The sequence below is a fragment of the Portunus trituberculatus genome, chromosome 17 (genome assembly GCF_017591435.1).
Source record: "Portunus trituberculatus isolate SZX2019 chromosome 17, ASM1759143v1, whole genome shotgun sequence".
Lineage (NCBI taxonomy): Eukaryota > Metazoa > Arthropoda > Malacostraca > Decapoda > Portunidae > Portunus > Portunus trituberculatus.
Genome location: NC_059271.1, coordinates 4,330,488 through 4,354,393, shown reverse-complemented (window position 1 = coordinate 4,354,393; position 23,906 = coordinate 4,330,488). Strand labels below are relative to the sequence as shown.

General features: G+C 38.1%; 1 protein-coding gene and 1 long non-coding RNA gene across 7 annotated transcripts in view; one reads left to right on the top strand and one right to left on the bottom strand.

Moving 5' to 3' along the window:
- Positions 1–872: 872 nt before the first annotated feature.
- Positions 873–23,186, top strand: LOC123505131. The gene is made up of 3 exons (XR_006675059.1): positions 873–957; positions 3,981–4,103; positions 22,177–23,186. It is a non-coding gene; the product is annotated as an uncharacterized LOC123505131 (long non-coding RNA).
- Positions 14,070–23,906, bottom strand: part of LOC123505129 (elongation of very long chain fatty acids protein-like) — a 155,880-nt gene continuing 146,043 nt past the window's right edge. For 3 of the 6 annotated variants that reach the window (XM_045256213.1, XM_045256212.1, XM_045256214.1), the window contains 3 exons: positions 22,847–23,019; positions 22,190–22,315; positions 14,070–16,733 (listed from right to left, as the gene is read on the bottom strand). In XM_045256213.1, coding sequence (XP_045112148.1) covers positions 16,464–16,733; positions 22,190–22,315; positions 22,847–23,019 — 569 coding nt within the window. In that variant the 3' untranslated portion in view covers positions 14,070–16,463. The remainder of the gene's footprint in view (positions 16,734–22,189; positions 22,316–22,846; positions 23,020–23,906) is intronic. The other 3 variants (XM_045256215.1, XM_045256216.1, XM_045256218.1) reach the window with 1 other exon arrangement.

The following is a 23,906-nucleotide window of genomic DNA, read 5'->3' as shown; positions in this document are numbered from 1 at the left end:
GTGTGTCTCCTTTCACGTGTAGCCCCTGTTCACCTAGCAGTGAGTAGGTACGGGATTTAAATCGAGAAGTTGCGACCTTGTTGTCCCGGTGTGTGGTGTGTGCCTGGTCTCAGGCCTATCCGAAGATCGGAAATAATGAGCTCTGAGCTCGTTCCGTAGGATAACGTCTGGCTGTCTCGTCAGAGACTGCAGCAGATCAAACAGTGAATTACACACACACATTTTAGGTTAAAAAGATCACTTCCGTAAAATTAATATCTGCTATGGTAGAATCCTTGAAAACGGTGCTTATAGCATATGTTAAGTTTTTCATTAGTCTAGTCTTTTTTGGTCAATCTTGGCTATTTTAACTAGGCAGTCTTGGCTTTTATGATTTTCAAGAGTGGCAACATGGGTGGTCATCAAAAATGCGCCATCCAGCACTGCGGCGATCAGCAGTTCAGCACAATCAGCAATTAGTAATTAATAAATACGGGTCCTTGCTGAGCAAAAGCATGGCCACCTCACAGCGACCTCTATGGAATTTGCTTTGCCCTGACTAATACACATGGTTAAAGCAGCATGAGCTCGATCAGGCAGTCTAATAGACGAATGATGCAGTGCAGGCTGTGCAACAACAGTACGCACTCTGAGTCTCCGACCTGACTACATAGTACATCCCTCACTGCAAGATATCTGTGATTGTGGCTACTACCTATCTTTCGTTATGTCACCATTAACAAGTCTTCAAGGAATTTCGGTCCTGTTGACCAAAAGTTGAGAACTAATCAGGAAGGTGCTATAACTGAACAAAAGGAATGCTTGGTATTACCGATACTTCATCCCACCAAGGAGGAAAGTTTCCGAAACACCAATCAGGCTTCACTTTACAGCAAACCATCAAGGTGGTTTGCCGGTGTGTATTAGTACTGCTGTCAATCTGGTGGGTCTGTTGTGCATCCATGTTGAAGCTATAAGGTTGGTGTTGGCCAAGATGGCATTGCATGTGACAAGTGTAATAATTTGTTCACCCTAATCCACTGTGTGTGTGTGTGTGTGTGTGTGTGTGTGTGTGTGATGCTATTTAGGAGGCGATAGGTGCTGGCGGCAAATGCGTCAGCACTCAGCGTAGGAGTCGTCCTACTGTTAGTCTGATACAGGAGCTGTTACGGACTCATCAGGCGACTAAGCTACAGCTCAACTCTGTAATGATGAGATCTTTGTGTGCAGCAATTGGCGAGCTGACAGAGTTGACTCAATCCTTGCATTTGTCTACTTCCTCCTCTACTTCGGATACCTCCGGTGATAATTTGGGTAAATATTTACAAGAGGTCTTTCCTTTGCCAAATTAGGCGTTTGTCTCCAGACTTTTCAGGAAAAGCGAAAAATTTGGTCAGTTTTGGTATTCCTGACCAACTAAACCAAAACAAACACTCAGAGCTAACATAACTCGAAAACTAACCTAATCTAAGCTAATATAACCTAACTTGATTTAACTCTGTTTTTGGCATAATGTGTTGATTTTCAAAGCATTAATATGAGTCAATAATAGTCAAGTGTGTCAAAAAAAACTTAAGAGACATAAAGTAGCTACACAGAGTATTATGTGCTACCACATCATGCAATAATGTTATGCACTATATACTGGTAAGGACTGATCAGTAGTAATCATTAACCTGGAAGGGAGTATATGTCTAATTTATTTTCTATTGATAGAAAGGGTAGAAATAGTCATTTAATTTTTTCAGTCACTTCATTTTTTCATCCAACCAACAATTTTCTTATAAAGAGGATATCCTTGATAATTGTTCGGTTAAGTACAAAGTATCTCACTCTTACATACTAGTACGTGGGAAGAAATGAACTTTTCCTTCTGTCTTCTGTTGGTCATCTTGGTGATGTGGACAATTAGTAACCAACCCTAAAGAGATAGCTAGCTCAACTCTTAGGTGCTGCTTCTGCCTCAGTGTTTACTATACCCTCTGTTCTTCCAGTCTCCGCATTAACTATCAAGTACACAATGCTTCCTATCATCAGATTCATTTCTACACTTGGCTAACGTGGCTTAGAAACCAATTGCAATTAAACCATCCTCAGCAATGGGATCTGACACTATACATTTGGCACTACTAAAACACTGCTCCTCTAATTTATCTTAACCTTTCTTTAAAGTTTTCTTTGTATATTGATTTAGGGGATGTTCCTGATACATTCAACTCTTGACTAATGCGAGGTTTATGTTCTTTGAGACCTCACATTATTCAAACATAATTTTCCCACAGAAAACAATGGTAAAAGAGGTGTTACATTCCTAGGTACTGGGAAAGTCTGCCTATTTTGTGGGTTTTGTAACTCAAACCTTTAAAATAAATATTAATACATCACTAGTTCATGGAAACAATAATGACACTTTCTCACCCGCACATCTTTCTTTTCAAGCAAATTAGAACAGTCTTAATTCAATGTGATTTACCATATGATTTTATATGCTAGGAATATTATTATTATTATTATTATTATTATTATTATTATTATTATTATTATTATTCATACATTTATTATCAATGCATTTAATGAAATAAACCATGAGTATAATTTGGTGGTGGTTGGTAGCACTGTTTGTTTTACCATCATCAGCTGCTTGAGCCACACAGTCTAGACCGTGATGCCTCACCGTTCCACCACAGGCAACATGGAAAATTTTTCAGCGACACTCAACTGTCCCCCTCTTGTACAATGAATATCCTCAGTCTGTCCTTTACTTATATGTAATCTAAACTAGAAGTTTCACATCTCTTTTCTAGCCAAAGCAGCTTCTATGAGATTAGGTGTTCTGAATAACTTTTTGCCAGTTTTTCTCACAGTCCCAACTGCTTACTCTGTAAAGGGGCCTTATCTGCTTATGTATGGAAGACTCTTCACATGTATGAGGGGATTCTACTCACACCTTTTTATTAGACACAATGGAATCTAAAGTTTTTCATCCTATTAATTCCTCTCCTCTTATTGATGCTCTTGAGTCTTTTTTTCACTGTTGCAGTGTTGCATCTCTTTCTATCTTCTACTGTTATTTTCATGCTAATATGCTCTTCTGATCTTGCTAACTGCATGCCTTCTCTCCTCCCACAGCGTTTCTGCACAAGACTTTCTTTTTTCTCTTACCTCTATTCTGTCCACCTCTCTGATGCAAGAGTAAGGCAGGTTTACATGTGTCAAAATGCAGGTGCCAATGCTACTCGCTAAAGGTGTCGGGTAGATTTTGGTGCCTTGCAAGTAGAGTTGCTATCAGCAACAAAGTCATTATCAGCTTTGTTTACATTATAAAGTCACACAAGAAAGTTTGAATGTGTGGTGTCTGGAGGCAAAGAAGATGTTGGAGTTAGTGATGGACCAACAGCATGTCTAGGACCTGAGACATAAGTTATACAGCAAGACAAGCCTTCATAGAACTAACTACCTTTGATGAGATCACTGTCACTCTCTGAGGACTGTTCCCCCTCTCTGCAGTGTCTTGTTGGAGATGACAATTGAATACAGTGAACCATTGGACTTCAAACATAATTTGTTCTAGAAGGCTGTTCAATGTCTGATTGTTCAAAGTCTGAAACCATTATGCCCATAGGAAACAATGTGAATATTTTTAAATCCATTCCAAAACCCCAGATTTTTACCTAAGTAAATAAGAATTGAACTATGTAAAATAAATATTATTTACCTTTAGTTGGTGAGCTTCATGGCACACATAGATGATGGTGTGGGAGGGTAAGGGAGGCTTGGCATTACGTACGTACTAATACAGATTATTATTTCTGGGTGATCTTTGCATTTTCTTTTGAAACTAGATATATTTATTTATGAATGGTGATAGATGGAGAGGGGTAAGTAGGTTTCATTGAGAAACTGCCACATGTTGTCCTGATGGGTTCATTCAGATGCCCTTATACTTTGATGTTGCTGCATTCTCCACTTCAACCTCCCTCATTATTTGTTTCCTTCCACAGATTCTTGTTTGTTATGGCCTTGTTGGGGATGAGAATGAAATCCTTTCTGCCATTTGGAGAAGCTGAACAGCTTTATCTATATGTCTGGTGCTGGGAGAGAAATATCTTTTCCTGGAACTTAAGGTATGTTGATCATGACTATCAATTCTTTAGCACTGTTTCTGAACTTCTCTGAAGCAATACTTTATATAAGGATAGAAAATATTTCTTGTATAGCTTCTGTGAGAAGAAGCATTGCAATGATGATGGCCTACACCATTTTTTTCCAAAAGAAAGATCTTGGTGAGAGTACTATTAGCATATTTAAAGCAGTGGAGGGAAGGACAGTTGAATTGGAAAAGAGGAGCTAGTTCACTAAAAGCTTGTGTTAAGATAAATGTAGGAATTACGTCTTCAGACACTGAACAACAAATAGTTTGCTGCTTTTTAGGAATTGTAAAAAATTATCAGAAATGAGACATTTTGTGACTTGTTTAGATAAATTGTTCAAATCCTGTAGAGTTGGGTGTCTGATAGATTATGCTGAGGAATACAGTTTAATCTTCATCAGAAACAAGGATCAGATAAGAAGTTTTGCCGAGATATATAATTTGTAAATAATGTTAATATTGATTAGATATATTATTATGTTGAGAAAGCTACAGATTATCAATCATCCCAACAATAGCTTAACCCAAAAGTAAATTTGAGGTAAAGGTGTAGATATGGAAGAAGATAATATGAATGATTATAATTGGAGATGTATGCCAGACTGCTGAAAGCTTTTGATATACCTATGACATTAGCAATGATGGTTTTACTGAAATCCCATTGACCAAAACTTACAAAGAAAACTAGATTACCAGTGGATTTTCCCTTACAGAATCCTTACTCAAAATAAGAAAGGAGGTTCTGACCAGGTACATACTAAAGAAGCTTTCTTACTGAAGGCAGACCTTAAAGTTTTAAGAAGGCAAGAAACCAAAACTACTATAGGTCACTAGTTTAGTAGTATGCAGTGGTCATCTTTCTTTGCAGCAGATTAAATGTAACTTGCAGCAAGAAGGTAAGCTGGATTTTAATGGATAAGACAGAAGAGTTTGATGAGACAAGATGCAAACATGGTGGAAACAGTTGCACAGCACAATAATCAATAATCTGTCACATTCATAAATCATTCATGACTGGAACTCATACTAGTCATTTAATGCTATATTATGGGTATATGAGGCATGCTTATTTTATTTCTTGGAGTTTTTTTGCCATTCCACTCAGTGCACAGACCATCCCATCTAGAAGCATTGACTTAGAAAGACCTATGATATCACATGAAAATATATTTGGTTTTGGCATTACAGTGGTACCTTGAGATATGAGTTTAATTCATTACATGACAGAGCTCATATCTCAAAAAGCTTGTATCTCAAAACAATTTTTCCCATTGAAATGCCATTAATCCGTTCCAACCTCCCCTAAAAGAATACAGGGAACTCTTGATTTACGCGTGTTTGATTTACGCGTTTTTGTTATAACGCGACCAAAAAAAATATTATAATTAATTTGATGTGTGCGATCAGTTTGCTTATGCGCGATTTGGCCCGACCGCATTTTCAAACTGGGCGCCAGAAGCAATTTCGAACTGCGCGCCAGAGAGTTTCGCAGCTGGCTGATAGGTGGGAGCTCCGGGACCGGATCCAAGAAGCAGGTTGTTGTCTATATTGGTACAGACAACCTCCATAGCAACCTCTTGCTCACATACCAACCTTCGTGAAATAGCATCCATAAAGATTCGTTGCTGTTGGCGGGTAGAGGTTGGTAGCCCGCCTAAAAGTGCTCATTGGCTGCCAGGAGCTGGATTCAAGAAACTTTAACAATGTCAGAGCAACCTCCTGCCGCGAAATGGCATCCATAAACGCTTGGAGGGACGGTAACGAGGTTGCTATGAGGTTGCTCTCAGGTTGCTGGGAACACCACCTCTCGAGGTGGTGTAACTGTCTTATACATGCATTTATGTTTACAAAACAACATTTCTATTAGCTTTTTACAAAGCTTGCCCTAAAGAAAGAATTGTTTTGTAATGCATAAAGTGAAATCTTACATGGAATACCAAAAAATAAAGCAGAAATACGATCGGCCACAGATGAGGCGGAGACTTGCGGCGACTCAGCCGCTTCTTCTTCTTCTTGTGACCCTTTTAGCTTGCATATTGCTTTCACCACGATATTTATGTTTCCACTCCTCTATTGCCTGCTATAATAGATATCATGTCTTAGTATACACACTCATGCCATGAGGATAACCTTGACTCCGTGGCACTGAGTGAAATACCGCAGTATTTCATTAGTAGGACTGTGACCAGTAGTGGTGTGTATGACTGAGTTCATTTTAACTTGTTTCTCAATAGTGGCTGCCATTGCAAGGGATATTCTTGGCAGAGGGAGCAAAGTATGTTCTTGCAAGAAGTATGATGCATTTGCTCCATTAATGAGTTTCCTTGTGGATGATATGGTGCGATATACCCAGTCTTGATGTTTGTCTTTGGCATAACTCTCAGAAGGCTGCTGCAGTAAATTCACCTCCGTTGCTACACAGGTGCGTAGGGGGTCCCTGAAATGACTTGCGTAGCACTCAAATGTCTCGCACATCTCTTCTGTACCTTTGATCTTTAGTTTATATAGCTTGACCTACCTACTATAGTGATGTAATACAGCCAAAATATATCTATATCCTTGATATTGAGAGACAAATAAGCAAGTCCACAGACACTCTTTCTAGAGAAGTACGAACAGGTGGTAGTTCCTTCCAAAATTCTTGCAATCCAGCAGTGCTCTATGTAGTTGATATAGCAGGCATTCTGTCACACACCTCTTAAAATCATCAAGCATATTATTCCAATAAAAGTAATTTTCAGTTTGCTTGATGGATTTACTCATGCCTAAGTGACCTGATAATTTAATGCTAGATTCCTTTAGAGCCTTTTTTTCTCTTAGCTTTGGCTAGCATTGGTGCATCCAGTATTTTACCTCTCAACATCTCAAAAGTAGTCTGACAAGCTTCATTCCATACAAAGTCAGTGTTTTTTTTAGCCAGGTAATTAAACATAGAGCTAATTTGGCATATGATGGTATAGATTTCCTGTAGAACCTAGTTAAACCCAGATATCTTCTGACGTCTTTTAAATTCTTAGGCAGACTCATTTTTTATGCAAGCTTTGATGTTTTTAGGATTGGACTTAATCCTTGCTCTGATATTATGTGGCCTAGGTACTTCACTGACTGCTAACCAAATTTACACTTTGTTAGGTTTAACTTGACTCTCCCACTTTGGCTAATACTGTGAATAATTGATCAATGCATTCTACAAGGGTGTTAAAATCTGGAATGTGTAAGATAACATTGTCCAGATAGTTATGTACATAGCCTTTCTTCATCAACTGTGTCAAAACACAGGCTAGTTGTCAGGAAAATAAGGATGGTGATGAGACAATACCAAATGGAAGCCTGGTTAAAGATACAAGGCCACACCCTCACTGAATGTGGCCACATCTCTGCTGTTTTCTGCTAACTTCACTTGATAATAGCTGCCTTTCAAATCCAGAGTGACATAATATTTGTTCCCAGCAGCTGCATCTACTAACTCTTCCAGACCAGGTAAAGGATAGATGTATGTCTCCAGATGTTCATTTACTTTCTTGTAATCCAGACACATGCGTTTAGAACAATCTGGTTTATGTACTAACACAATTGGGTTTAACCATGCTGCAGTTGAGGGATCAATTTCTCTCTTTTCTAACTTGTCTTGGATCATATTAGATATCAACTCGTTAGCCTTGTCTGACTGGATTTGGCTTTCAAGATTGATTCAGATGGTGGCTCTTCTGTCTTCCTTAGTTCATTTTGATCTGCAATAAATAAACTTATGTTTCATAATTACTTACATAATCTGGTAGGTTCTGTTGTTCCTGAGATAAATGAGACCAGTCTTATTTCTTTAATAATTGCTTCAGCTTTTCAACTCTATTTTCACCTACAGAGGTCTGGTTGAATGTAGGCAATAAATCATTATGTAGCTCTTTAACTGCACCCACATGTTTGTTTGGTTTGGAATCCTTTAACACTGTAACATCTGCTAGATACGTCCTGATTTTAATGCAAATGGCTTCTTAGAACCATTTGCTATTGGGGCAGAGTATGTGTTGGTCAGCATCGATTCTTACACAATAAAAATAACAGACGTCTAACCTTTGGATATGGCTCTACTAATACTGTTGTTCCTGTTTTTTTTTTTTTTTTTTTTTTTAATCTTTATTAGTCTGATATATCCTGGTGGTGTTGTTATGCTGTGACTAACTCAAAGCACAGCTGGTGGTTATTGGTGCAACTTTGGTTGGCTTAATCTTTCTAATTAACTATTTTACAGGGCAATATAGGTCTTATTGGATACACGGCACCTCCCCACACTACTCTTTTGGCTGTCAGTGTCCCATTTCCAAGATGCTTTATTTAATAAGTCTACTCCTAGAAGCATGTTTGTATCAAAATAAGTAGTTGTCAAGGACTACTGGTAACCATTGCTGAATGTCCATCTCATAACTGATAGTAATTGTTACCTGTACTGCACCTAACAATTGCAAGGGACTACCTGTCACTCCAGGCTAAATTCAGTAGTTTTTTTTTTTTTTTTTTTTTTTTTTCCATGTGGGGTTTTGACAGGAATTTATGGGCTAAAGGGGATACTTTTTGGGGTACCTCCTATCTCAAAGCCTACCCGCTAGGAAACCATTGCCTTGAGTGAGGAAGCCCAACCAACACTCAGACCATGGACTGGATTTGAACCCATGTGCTTGGAGACCCCTCAGACCCCAAAGCATGCATGGTTGATTGATGTGGAGATTTAGGCAAGACATAGTGGATCTTTTAATCAAAATTACTTCACTGCCTAGTGTCTAGGACAGCCAGTAATATTTTACCATTAACTGGTAACTGGATGGTGGGAAACTTACATATTTAGCCACATCTGACGGAATTAGATGAGAAGGCAATGGGACCAGATGAAATCTCAGGCAGAATATTAAAAGAATGTAAGGAAGAACTAGCAAGTCCTATATACAACATAATAAAATGCTCAATAGAAAATGGAACAGTACCAGTAGAATGGAAAAGAGCTGAGGTGGTTCCCATATATAAGAAAGGAAGGAAGAACCTTTAAATTACAGACTGGTATCACTAACTAGTGTAATATGCAAGATGTGTGAAAGAGTAATAAAGAAACAATGGATCGAGTTTCTTGAAGACAACAAATTATTATCAAATAGCCAATTTGGTTTTAGAAAAGGTCGGTTGTGTGTAACAAATTTACTGAGTTTCTACTCTAGAATAGTTGATAGAGTACAAGAGAGAGAGGATGGATTGACTGTATTTATTTGGATTTAAAAAAGGCATTTGATAAAGTGCCACATGAAAGATTACTGTGGAAGTTAGAGGAGAAGGGTGGCTTAAAAGGAAGCACATTGAGATGGATGGAAAATTATTTGAGGGAGAGAAATAAGGACGGTAGTTAAAGATATGAAGTCCAAGTGGAGAGCAGTAGAAAGCGGAGTGCCACAGGGGTCAGTATTGGCACCAATACTTTTTCTCATATATATAAACGACATGCCAGAGGGAGTGAACAGCTACATAAATCTGTTTGCAGACGATGCAAAACTGTGCAGAGTTATAAAGCAAAAGAGGATTGTGAAATACTGCAGGAAGACTTAAACAAGATCTGAGAGATGGAATTCAATGTGGACAAAAGCCATGTCATGGAAATGGGAAAGAGTGAAAGACGACCAGTGGGAATCTATAAGATGGGAGATGGAGTAGAACTAGAAAAAGTAAAAAAGGAAAAGGACTTGGGAGTGACAATGGAAGAAAACAATCAACCGGTAAGCCATATTGATAGAATTTTCAGAGAGACATAATTTGCTAAGGAATATTGGATTAGCATTTCACTACATGGACAAAGAAATGATGAAGAAATTGATAAGTACTATAATAAGACCCAGATTGGAATATGCAGGAGTTGTGTGGACCCCATAAAAGAAACACATAAGGAAGTTGGAGAGACTACAAAAAATGGCCACAAGAATGGTTCCAGAATTTGAAGGGATGACATATGAGGAGAGACTAAAGGCTATGGATCTACCAACCCTGGAACAGACAAGGGAGAGAGGGGATCTGATACAAGTTTATAAATTGATTAACGGAATGGATCAAGTGGATAATGAGAAATTGATTCTGAGAGAAGAATATAACATTAGAAGCACAAGATCGCATAGTAAAAAACTGAGGAAGGGAAGATGTCTGAGAGATGTTAAAAAATATAGTTTCCCACAAAGATGTGTTGAGACTTGGAACAGTTTGAGTGAGGAATTGGTGTCAGCAAAGATTGTGCATAGCTTTAAAGAAAAATTGGATAAGTGTAGATATGGAGACGGGACCACACAGCGTAAAGCCCAGGCCCTCTAAAACTACAACTAGGTAAATACATCTGTCAGTCTCCAAGCTGGAAAACGTGGATGACCTCCCTTGCAATTCTGTCTATTACAATCATACCATGCACCGTACTTGGGTTTACAACAACACGCCTTGATGTTGTAGGTTGCTGTTCCACAAAAGTTACACCAAGCTGCTTGATGGAACTCTAAGGCTAATGTGTACTTGTCTTTTTAAATCCCTTAGGCTTTCATCTTCAGGACTTTGTTTAACCGCATTAACATTGGTCTGCTGCTGTTACAACCTAACAGCTTGTTCACTTTCTACCCCTTCTTTGAAATTCCTTAATGGAATTGCCTGTTCTAGGAAACTGCTTATAATTTCTCGTGGATCTTGGTTGGCATTCCTCTTAGCAGCTTTTTCTTAAGTAATTGATCTCGGTTGGGGAAATCTCCATTGCCAGATTCAGTTTCTATTGACAAATAAATTCATTAGCAAAGGTGTGTGGACTGTCCCACTCATTCATACTTCATATTATCAATATGTTGCTAAGCTCTTTCAATGCTATCTTTAGTGGCAAATTCCTTCCTAGTTCCTTTTTAGCAGTTCCCAAGTTTAGATTGATTCTTTTTAAATGAGAGTCTGTAACCTAATAGCCAGTTCTACACTCACCCTTAACTCTTTCATCACGATGACGTGTATTTTACGTAATTGGAGTGCTCGTGACATATCCGATGACGCGCATGTTGGGTCTTGGCTGCTTTCTGCTAAGATGGTGTTATTTTTTTCCCAGATACTGTATGAGATCTTTCAGAATGTATGTAGTACAGGCAACCCCTGCTTAACGAACGGGTTACATTCAGGAAAAAATGTTCGTTGCGTGAAATTTTGTTAAGCGAACCAATTATAACAAGTTTGACCGACCCCTAACTTGAACTTCCATTGAGAGTAAGCAAAGCAAGAGTGGATCATAGTACAGTAAAAGGTTCAATGAAAGTAAAAATTATGAAGTTAAACATTTAAGCAGTTTAATTTAAGACTAAGTCATTATAATGTACACTAATGTATGTATGTAAGTAACTTTATAATGTTGATGATCTTGAATTTATGAAGGGAGGGAGAGTGGAGCGGGAAAGATGCTAGCCGGCAAACTGTGGAATGTAAACAAAGGCGTATCATTGTACTGCATACAAAACTTATGTACCACATTTCCACAAGGCTTTCCATTTTATCCATTGCAGAGTCAAGAGTTCGGGTGATTCTTTTAGCTTGCAAGGGAGATACGGTCTTACCACCCTTCTTAATAGAGTCTGCTGACTTGAAAATAGTAGACATGGTAGATGGAGTCAAGCCGTGGTGGTGAGCAATGCTATTAGTTTTCTCGCCTCTCGTGTCTGTGAATAATATCCAGCTTCACTTCATGAGTAAGAGACTTCCTGGTCTTCTTAGCAACACTAGGCAACATTGCAGGGCTGGTTGCAGGGCATTTTGGTGGCATGTTGAGCAAGGGAAGACGAGCTGCTGCTGACGCTGTTATTGTTTTGAACTAAAAGTAAGGAAGGGTAGGGGAGTGAGTGGTGCACATTTTGTCCACTAGAGGCTCTGATGTATTCAAAACCCTGTCAGCTTGCATGATACAGTGGGGCTTTCAAACTTGGAAAAAAATTATCTGGATAGAATTTTGTTAAAGCGAGTTTGGTGTTCGTTATACGAGCAGATGGTAGTAAAAGAAAACATTCATTGTAGCTAAATTTCATTGTGTGAACCTTCGTTAATTGGGAGTTGCCTGTGTATGATACGATAATTTACTTGACTTTAATCATTAATACAAAGGTGTATGATTCACTTATACTGGGATAAGTACTGCTACACCCTGCTGGCAATAATTCCATTTTATTTATTTTATTATGGAACCAATAGATTAGTGTATCCTAAAAGTAAATGTTTTGTCATTTGTCATATTCAGATAATTGTCAAGAGCAGACAAACTATAATTTTTTTTCAAAAATTTGCATGGGTTTATTTCTTAAGGTATGTACCAAGTATGAAAAATCACTTACAATTATCATTATTTCCATAGAGGAGAGAAAGAGAGAGAGATGCCTTGATCAGGTAAGCCTCCATCATGTCCCAGCCCGGATACAGTGCTGGGAGCCATTTTCTTTTGCACATAGTGAAGAGGTTTTATTTCATTCAAAACTATAATTTACTCCCAGTGAGGTTAAATAGCACTAGTTCTGATCTGGACCAGTTCTGGTATGGATCAGTTCAGGGAGTGCTGTGAAGTTACCATCAAAGCTAGTTGTGATCTCAATGAATGCTTCTCTTTGTGCCTCACAACTTAAGGATGTAGTCACAGCCTGCCTTCTAAAGACAACTCTCCTCCTTCACACAAAATTACATGTGCTTATTACACACACACATACAAGCCAGAGGACCGGGGTTCGATTCCCCGGCCGGGTGGAGATATTTGGGTGTGTCTCCTTTCACGTGTAGCCCCTGTTCACCTAGCAGTGAGTAGGTACGGGATGTAAATCGAGGAGTTGTGACCTTGTTGTCCCGGTGTGTGGTGTGTGCCTGGTCTCAGGCCTATCCGAAGATCGGAAACAATGAGCTCTGAGCTCGTTCCGTAGGGTAACGTCTGGCTGTCTCGTCAGAGACTGCAGCAGATCAAACAGTGAAACACACACACACACACACAATGATTATTATACTTGTGTCTGGCACAAAGCTTTGATATCTAAACTACCCTCCTATGGATTCTATCCTTCTGTCTGCAAGTTAATCTCAAGTTTCCTCTGACTGTTCTATTCCTTCTGTGGTAGACGGGTGCTGTTCTAAGTCTATTAACAGTGATGTTCCTCAGGGTTCTCTTGTCACCCACTCTTCCTATTATTAATTAATATCTCCTTAACCAAACTTCTTGCCCTACCCAGTGTTATGCTAATGATAGCACCTAACACCTTTCCATGTCTTTTCAGAGATGACCAACCTTTCAGCAAGTTATCAGTTCCCGCAGGGACACCACAGAACGCCTGACTTTGATCGTTTTAAGATTTGTGATTGGGGCAGAGAAAACTTTAAGTAGTGTTAATGCCTCAAAAACGTAATTTTGATTCCTCCATCTATCAACTTGACACAACCTTCCAGACAACTATCCCCTCTTCATCAATGACACTCAACTGTCCCCTGTTGAATATCCTTAGTCTGTCCTCTGCTCATAATCTAAACTGTAAACTTCACATCTTATCCCTTGCTAAAACAGCTTCTATGAAATTTGGCGTTCTTAGGCGTCTCTGCCAGTTTTTTTCATCCTCCCCACCAACTGCTAACTGTGTACAAGTGTCTTATTTGTCCATGTATGGGATTCCACTTACACAGTTGTATTAGATAGGGTGGAATCAAAAGCTTTGTCTCATCAACTGTCCTCCTGTGACTGACTGTATTTGCAGCATTTTTTTTTTTTTCCAATATTTTCCTCAAAGAAAAGTTTCTGTGCAACAGTTCTGCACATTTTTCTATTGTGGTTAACTCAGCATAGTGACAAGAGATGTGTGGAAGTAAGAGGTGTCATCGTCTTCACATTAAGTTGGAAGCACTAAATCTGGATAAGGTAGAAACATCGAAAACACGTATATCAGTTAAAATATTTGCTTATTAAAAAAGGCTTAAAAAAAACAAAGTATACAAAAAGAACATGTTTGACATAATACAAATAAACCTTCAATTATGCTCACACATGCATTTAATCAGCACTTACATCTGAAGGTTGATTCACAAGGGTAGCTCAGACCACCAGCAGACAACAAATAGCACATTCTTCTTTCTTCCTCCATTACACTCTGAGACAGTGACTTTGGTATTGTGTGATCTAGTCTTCATCTTATTTGGGTACAAAGATATTAGGAAGTGAAAGGGAGTGCAAAATAATTAGAATCAGACTCTGTGTAACAAATATAAAATAAATGACAGGTCTAGTTTTGTCAGTAATTACATAAAGATAATTTTAGATTCCAAACCTCAAAAAATAACTTGTCCCAAATATTATAATCATCATTACTAGCTGCTCAAGGATGGAATATATCAAGGAGCAGTTGTGAGAGGGGGTGAGGAAGGCACCAATACTAGCATGTGGTGGTCAGTCCACACAGCTTCATTGTTTTGGTAACAGAGTGCTGGTCTGTGGCCGTAAGACCTTACAGATGCACTTTGGGGAAATGTCAGGGGTGAGTTAATCTGGAAATACAGTAATCTAATCTCCAGTTGTAATCCACATGGAATAAAGAAAAGTAAAACAAGAAGTTACTTGACTAAATAGTACACTACTCTGGGAACTGAAATGAAGTGCTTGCATTGCCATAATTCTTTTTACCTAAGCACAAATGTACAACAACATTAATTTACTAACTGTGGACAACATTATAGAGGAAATTTTCATTCAGAATAACAGTCAAGAAACACTAATCATTTTGAATAAATTATGCATAACTTTATTACAGGTTTTTAGACTTCTGCAGTACCAAATAAACATTAAACAGACATGCACTGTCATCTGGGATCCTGCAACATATACAGCCAACACACACAGTGCACACACAGGACAAAGAACTCATAAGTCATGAAGAATGGTATAGTCACTATTATCATTATCTAAATCTTTAAAAATTTAACAACTTTGCATTCTATAACTTCTTATTTGTGTTTCTGTTGTAGGTATTGGTAAGGCACAACAAATGAACCAAGACCATCTTTTCTGTTTTCTTTGTGGCCAAATGTAATTCACATCACCATGAATAAAATAGTTAAGCATTTTAACTTTCAAATTTTACAAAAGGATTCCAATTCCAATACTTTGGTTTGCATGATCAATGTCAATTACAAATTTTATTTTTACCATTTATCAATGATATGTGAACTTTGTCCAAAATACATACAAAAATAAGTTTTAAGTAAGAAAACACTACTTTCCACATACTGTGAATATTGGTTTCATGGTTGCAAGTTGCATAACCCTAGTCAAGTATTTTCCTACATTAATTAAAAAGGCACCAAATGCCTGTGAATGGCTTTGTGAAATTAATGTAGTACCAGTGTCTTTAGCTGGTTTTCACTCAACTTTTATTTTATTTATGGATAATTTCCTTCACTGCATCACAATAAGAATTCATATAGCATGGTTTTTATTGACAAAAATCCATTGATAAAAAGCATATTCAAGACCAATAAAATAACAGAATTGTCTTTCTGTGAAAGCAAGACTGGTGGCAATTTCATTGCAATAAAAATAAGACCATCTTTGATTGTGATCCAAAATGGATGACAGTCATGTTGTTTTATATCTAGACAATCATGGCAGTGGAATACATTGATATTAAGTTTGTTAAAACAAGCTTCTTTTCCAAATGTTTCTTTTCTGACACTGAAACATTTAGCACAGTAAAATGTATACACTTAAAGTGCTTTCTTACCCCAGTGCAAATTTGTGCAACATCCAGAAAGGCCAGTCCCTTTCCAACATTTTGTAAGGTCATGAGAGTTCAAGTTCTCTCCATGAGCACCATGTCCACTAAAACTAACAACTCGAACACACCAAAATAATCATCCAATGGATTTAATTTTTATTAATTGCACCATTTAATTAATAAAACTGTCATTGCTAACTGTACTGCAGAGTATTTAGCAACAACTTAATTTCTGGAGAGTCTTTAATGAAGAAAACTAATATAGTCTTTAATGAAGAAAACTAATAAAAAGCTGATTCATCATCTCAATCAGATATTTGCCATTACCTTACAAAATAGAAATTGTAGGGCATGAGCCACCTGCAGAACCCTGCTCTGTGATTATTATTATTATTATTATATTGTCTGACACGTCAGCTATCAAGAGTTGCATCTTGCGCCAAGCTCAGCACCACCACAAGGTTATCCAGCTGAGCACGGTGTATGACACCTCAGTGATAAATAAAATGAGAGGTCTGGATGCACTGTTAAGATTTACTCCAGTTATGAGGTAGTACTGAAAACTGAGCTTATTCCAAGCTAGTATCTACACTCATGCACACTAGTCGTCGCACCCGTGCATTGATAGAAGTGTCCTCAGTCTGGGGAATGTGGCCATTGGTCTCCTTTGTTGAAGATCCCCTGTAATGGATGGTTCCATTTGCATGACCATTTGCATGGCCATTGCTGTAACCATTGGCTACGCCATTTGCCTTGCCGTTTGCATGACCATTTGCATGTTTGATATGTCCATTGGTGTGTCCATTGGCCTTGGAGGAAATTGAGGTACCATTCATATACTGTGAAAAGAATTTTACAAATTACTTTATTGTCAGATAAATTAGAAACACTATTTCTTCTATTCTTAACAGATTATCTCTCTCTCTCTCTCTCTCTCTTCTATTCTCTCTTCTCTCTCTCTCTCTCTCTCTCTCTCTCTCTCTCTCTCTCTCTCTCTCTCTCTCTCTCTCTCTCTCTCTCTCTCTCTCTCTCTCTCTCTCTCTCTCTCTCCTCTTTCTCTTCTCTCTTTCTCTCTCTCTCTCTCTCTCTCTCTCTCTCTCTCTCTCTCTTCTCTCTCTCTCTCTCTCTCTCTCTCTCTCTCTCTCTCTCTCTCTCTCTCTCTCTCTCTCTCTCTCTCTCTCTCTCTCTCTCTCTCTCTCTCTCTCTCTCTCTCTCTCTCTCTCTCTCTCTCTCTCTCTCTCTCTCTCTCTCTCTCTCTCTCTCTCTCTCTCTCTCTCTCTCTCTCTCTCTCTCTCTCTCTCTCTCTCTCTCTCTCTCTCTCTCTCTCTCTCTCTCTCTCTCTCTCTCTCTCTCTCTCTCTCTCTCTCTCTCTCTCTCTCTCTCTCTCTCTCTCTCTCTCTCTCTCTCTCTCTCTCTCTCTCTCTCTCTCTCTCAATCCTTCTTGCTCTTGAAATCTACAAGAGCATCTTTCTCACAATTTCTTGCACTGTATCTGGTTCCTATATAGAAATGGGAATATAGAAATGGGACTGAGTAATGTATATACAGATATGATAGAGTGTGCCCTGTCTCCAAACTCAAGCATAAGTATTGTGGGACTATAAAATGGAAAGAATAAGGATTGAGGTGGTGTAACTGGTTGTGGAAATTTTGTAAACAAATCACAGTGGATTTGAAACAATGTAGACAAGTGGAGAAAGAGAGTTTTTGGAATTCAGAAAATAAGATAGTAAGAGAAATAAAGTTCATGAGGGAGCAGATCTCAGGCATTAAGGAAAAATACAGAAAATTATGAATTGACAAGAAAGTATAGTGAATGTGAAAATGCTTTAAAGATAAAACAATGTGATGGGAGTCACTGGAGCAAGTAAAGAAATAAATAAAATCAGTCGCTTATGGCAAATATAACAGCTACAAGTAGCTCTGAAGTGGCTGAATGAGGTAGACATTAATTAGTGCAGGAAAGATTAAGTGGAAGAAATAAGAAGTGCATGAAAGAAAGACTACAAGGATAAAGTGTTTGCTTAAGAGAGGTGGTTAAATAACAAATATAGGAAAAGACCAAGGACAGTGATTCAAGTAATTAAAAAAAAGTTGAATTTGGTGAGAGACAGTGGATTAGAAGAAATGTTTGATCATTTTGGGATTGCAATAGAAGAAAAAACCCAGTTAAGTTTGTGAGAGAGGGAAGAGGAGTTGGTAAGGGAAATTATTACAAAAACCCAAGATAAGAAAGAGGATTGGAACAAGAAGTATAAGTACGTATAGAGAATTGGAAAATGGCGAAGAAGGTAAAAAAAGATAGAGGAAATTCCAGAGAGAACCAGGAAGCTGGCTTAGTTTTTATTTTTATATTAACTTTTAAGAAAGAAAATGAGAAGACAGACACCAAGAAGAGGAAATTTTCCTGTACAGTACTATAATGTCCACGTTAAATATTGTGCGCTACTGCCCAAAACTTTGACTTATATGGAATGCTTGTTTGTCATACATAACAGCTAAGTCATTCATGCCTTTATCATGTATCTGATATTGTTACCACAAGCATGGGAGTGGTGTGGCTATGTAAGGTGACTGACAATTCCTGTCTCAGTGCTCTATGAGCTGCCTTGGAAAGAGGATTTGTCACACTTGTTTCCATTCCACAATGCCCTGTTTCTCCACTTTCCCTTCTCAGCCTTTCTATTTTTCTGCTACAGTATTTGTATGGCTCCTGCCAACCTGAACAATGAAATAAAAGTCCAAAATTTTTGCAGAAAGACAGAAAATGTGTCTTCAAAAGAAATTTGAAGTTCCCTCTAAAATAAATTTCAAGTACAAAAGCACCATTCACCACCTGGTTGCAGCTGCTCACACCCTCCCTGCAGGTGCCATACCTGTAAGAAAACCAATACCTGAGAGGCCAAGAAAGACATCCAGGGTGACTGATACTCCCATGAAACATGAACTTATAAGGGATCTGATTCATCCAGTCACCTTGGATGTTTTTTTTGGCCTCCCAGATGTTAGTTTTCTAAGAGGTGTGACCAGCTGCAACCATGCAGTGAAAGGTGCTTTCATGTCATCCGGTGTGTCTTAAAATTCCTTTTCTAGGCACATTTTCAGTCTATCCTGCCAAAATTCTGGCCTTTTCTTCATTGTTGAGGTTGGCTGGGGCTAAAAAAAAAAAAAAAAAAGGGAAGGCTGTGAAGGGAAAGAGGAGAAACAGGGCATAGTGGAATGGAAACAAGTGACAAACCCTCTCTCTACAAAGCAGTACACAGAACAATTGTTTCATTGTTCACCTGATATCTTCACCCTTCCTGTTCTTGTAGCAACAATAACAGACATATGAAAAGGGTATATATATATATATATATATATATATAAACTTGGTTCCACTGTATAACAACCAAACGCACAACATACATCAGAATTTTTGTGTAGTAATAACATGCGATAATTTTCCCAGATACTAGATACAGTATGTACAATAAGTCTTGACATGCTACAAGGCTAGCATTATTTAAATGGAGGAGGCTCACAATTAACTTCCTGCAAAGGCAAGATATTCTGATGCTTTTGGAACACTAACTGGCAACCTTGTATGCTCTCAGAGATCAGGCAACAGTGTGAGTCACACCCGTTAACTATTCAACTGATATAAAGAGAGAGTGATCTATCATATCTATTGTGCCAGACAAAGGCTAACTGCACTACTAATTTGTTTCTTCCTACCCTCTCACCATGCCCAAAATGACTATAGGCAAGGAGAAATGTAGAGATGTTTACATTATAAATGACTGGCCATGATCTCCAGTTCATTTCAACTCAAATAGAATTAGGTTTAAGAAAAGGCAGCATTTCAAGGATGCTGGTGAGGCTACTAAGCTCACCCCACTTCCCAATTTTGGCAGGCCTCATAATTCAATATGAAGACTCATGAACTTATCTCCAGGCGTGGAAAATCAAGAGTAAAAAAAATCTTATAAGGCCTGCCAGACTCAATAAGAGTGGGGCAGATGCATCAATCTCCCCAGCATCCTTTTTACATCTCTCCTTGTTTGTAGTCATTTTGGGCATGTTGAAAGGATGGGAGGAAGCAAAAATAGTGGGAGAGTTAGCCTTCGTCAGGTACACCAGACAAACACAACCCATCCATGCCTTCTCTATATCAACTGAACTACTAACTTAGGTGACAAACACTGTTGTCTGTTTCCTGGAAAGCATAGAAGATTAGTTCATATTCCAAAAGGACAACATCTTGCTTTCCTGGGAAGGTTGTGATCTTCCTCCACTTACTACAGAAATGGGACATGGGACAACTGGCCACGGAAAACTGAACCCAGCCCAACTGGTTGGTTGCCATATACACTGGGAGGAAACTACAAATGTACATAATTTATGTACTCAAAAGGCTTACTCCCCCACCAGTGAATAATTGATTCTCAAAGCAATGAAAAATTATTGAATTTTAAATTCATCATTAATCAAAAAGTAAAATTATGTACTAAAACAAATTAAGATAAATTTAGATTATAGAACTTGAAAGAATCCTCAGAGATTTATTAGATTACTGAAGAAGGAACTAAATGTGAGCCATATGTATGTTGAAAGCTGTAGTATGTAATGGTGCAACATCTGGAAGACATCAGGTCAGGTGGAGGTACCAACCAACAAGATTACACTCCCCTGCTCATATACCACGTTTAGGATGGCAGGAAACTTGTACAGAAAGCACACCTTGATTTTTAATTAAACAGTGATGTGCAACAAAAGTTTAAATGATCTCGGAAATACACAAATTCATATAGCAACTGCTTCACCAAGATTCCCCAACAATTGCCATCTCTTGTCTTCTTTCTCCAACCCTGCTTAGTCTCCTTACCATCAGTCTCTCATTTTTCTTTCCCTCCTGTTTCTATATGGATTGCTGTATTTCCGAAATAATTCTAACTGGTGCAACATCACCATTGAGGTAAAAATCAAGGTATGTTTTCTGTATGTCTCCCACCATCCTAAACACGGCATATCAGCATATGAACAGGGGAAGTCTGACCTTGCTGGTACCTCCACCCAACCCGACATTTTTCCAGACACTGCACTTCTACATATTACAACTTTCAACATATGTACAGCTCACAATTGGTTCCTTCTTTAGTAATCTGATAAATTTTTGAGGATTCTTTCAAGTCCTATATTCGATTGAAGCTTCTCTTATTTTGTTTCTTAGTACATACTTTTACGTTTTTACTTTTTGTTTAAATTGAATAATTTTCACTGGTTTGATAATCAATTATTCATTGGTGGGAGTTGTAAGGAGCTGCCTTGAGCACATAAATTATGCATTTGCAGTTTCCTCCCAATCTATATGGTAACCAGTTTCCCATGGGCAGTTTGGCTGTGGCCAGTTGTCCTAAACCCAAAACGATAACCTCAGCCCCGTAGCTTCAAAAGACTTTCCGTCCCATACAGTACAAGGCTGAGGAAATGGTATATTCAGGAAAGAGAAGAAATACCAGAGCTGACTCTCATTCCTGATGGCCCACAACATTTCAGATCATCACTATGGGATGATAGAAGTGCATACCTTAAATTGAAGTTGTCATGTCAGTACGTGCAGTTAAAAACATTACATGTTGAAACTTAAGGGGCAGATACAGGCTTAAGGCCTCACAAAGCAGTATCTGGTCCTCTTATTGTTTCTGGACAGGAAGTGAGGAGTAAAATGGGAAAAAAAAAAAAAAAAAATAAATAAATAAATAAATAAATAAATATATATATATATATATATATATATATATATATATATATATATATATATATATATATATATATATATATATATATATATATATATATAAACGTCAATTTCACTCCAAACTTTCCTTCCAAGAATTAAACTGGATGAAAGGGCTAGTCGCCAATGGTTCTGTGACCCTGAAAATCTGAACATAATCATACATTTTGTCAAAGTAGGGGTTTGAGCTTCCTCTTTCTATTTAACCTTCCAGGACCTCATAGTGATGACAAAATAGTTAAGTTAAATTACCAGAAAAATAGCACTATAACAGTTACAAATATTCTCTCCCAGCAAAAGGATGGCATTTACATTATCATAATGTTCTTTAGGTGTGTAGGCTTATTATAGTGCTGTACATAAATTAATTCCACGTGTGTAGGCTTATAGTACTGTACATAAATCAATTCCACAATAGTATCTTTATCACACCATTAAGGCCTGAAAGCTTTCCTATATTTAATGCCCCTTCTGCTAGAGATTAAATACAAGTCCAATCACAGATATTGCACTCACCAACTTTGCGGAGCCACGAAGATAAGCCTTGATGTAGAACTCCGAGAAGAGGAAGAAGAACATAACAGCATGACCGCCGATCCACCACATGAAGGCACGAGGGTAGTGACACTCAGTGAAGCACAGCTGGAAGTGGCAAATTGATCATGGTACCTTATGAGATCAGTGCAGTAGCAAATTTTCTCTAGTTCTTATTTCAAGGAAAAAAATAATAAATTCAGAATTCATCATAACCTTAAAAAATATTGTTTTCATCATATTTTCTTCAATAAAAAACCTACATCTTTGATACTCCTTGTTTGTTACTTAAGAGAGTTTGTCGAGTAATTGTAGTTTGAACAATGAGTGTCTTACACCAGAGAAAATGGCAGTTTATTTGCATTTATTTTACATCCAAACTTGCCCATGTTTCTCCTTTTTATGGGAGAATAGATAATGTAAATAGAAATCTCTACACTTCCCGATGTCAATAAGATCAGTTCATTAATGTTATATGTAAGGTGTTTGAGTATAAACTTCCACAATACCACAGACATAGCTAGTTTAAACATTGTGATTGGTTTATGTAATTAAGATATAAATAACTCATTTTTTATATGTTCTTCCAAACATTGAACCTCCAACTATTTTAGAACTTGTCATGAAATATCAGTGTACCTGGAATGCATGACTGAAGATCAGGATGAACTGGATCATCTGGAAGTTGGTGAGGTACTTCTTCCACCAAATGTAGCGGCGGTACTTGGGTCCCATGGCAGCCATCATGTAGTACACGTACATCACAATATGTACAAAGGTGTTGACAAGACCGAAGAAAGTGCTGTGGCCACCTACAAGCAGAGTGTATGTCAAGTCTCAGAAGTCTTTAAAAAAAATAATAAATAAATGTATGCACAATTGAAAAGTATATGGACAACACAAAGCACATAGACACACTTCATTTTTAATACCAACACATGATTCCAAAAGCTCCAGAAAATTACACAATCAAGATTAGCATAATTATTTCATTTAGACCTTAGAATGTAAAGAAGTGTGGAAGATTCAATACTGGTAACCCCCGTTAACGAACGTTCACACAATGAAATTTCGCTACAATGAAAGTTTCCTTTTACTACCATCTGTTCATATAACGAACACCAAACTCGCTTTAACGAAATTTTATCCAGGTAATTTTTTCCAAATTTGAAAGCCTTGCTGTATCACACAAGCCGATAGGCTTTCAAATACACCAGCGCTTCTCGTGGACAAAACGCACACCACTCGCTCCATTACTCTTCCCCACTCTTAGTTCAAAACAATAACAGAGTCCAGCAGCAGCTCATCTTCCCTCGCTCAACATGCCACCAAAACCCCCTACAACCAGCCCTGCAATGTCGCCCAGCGTTGCTCGCCCAGCGTTGCTAAGAAGACCAGGAAGTCTCTTACTCTCAAAGTGAAGCTGGATATTACCTATTCACAGACACGAGGCAAGAAAACTAATAGCATTGCTCATCACCATGGCTTGACTCCATCTAGTGTCTCAATTTTCAAGTCAGCAGACTCTATTAAGAAGGCTGGCGAGACCATATCTTCCTTGCAAGCTAAAAAGAACCACCTGAACTCATGACTGCAATGGATAAAATGGAAAGCCTTGTGGAAATGTGGTACATGAGTTTTGTATGTGGTACCATGATGCACCCTTTGTTTACATTCCACAGGTTGCCAGTTAGCATCT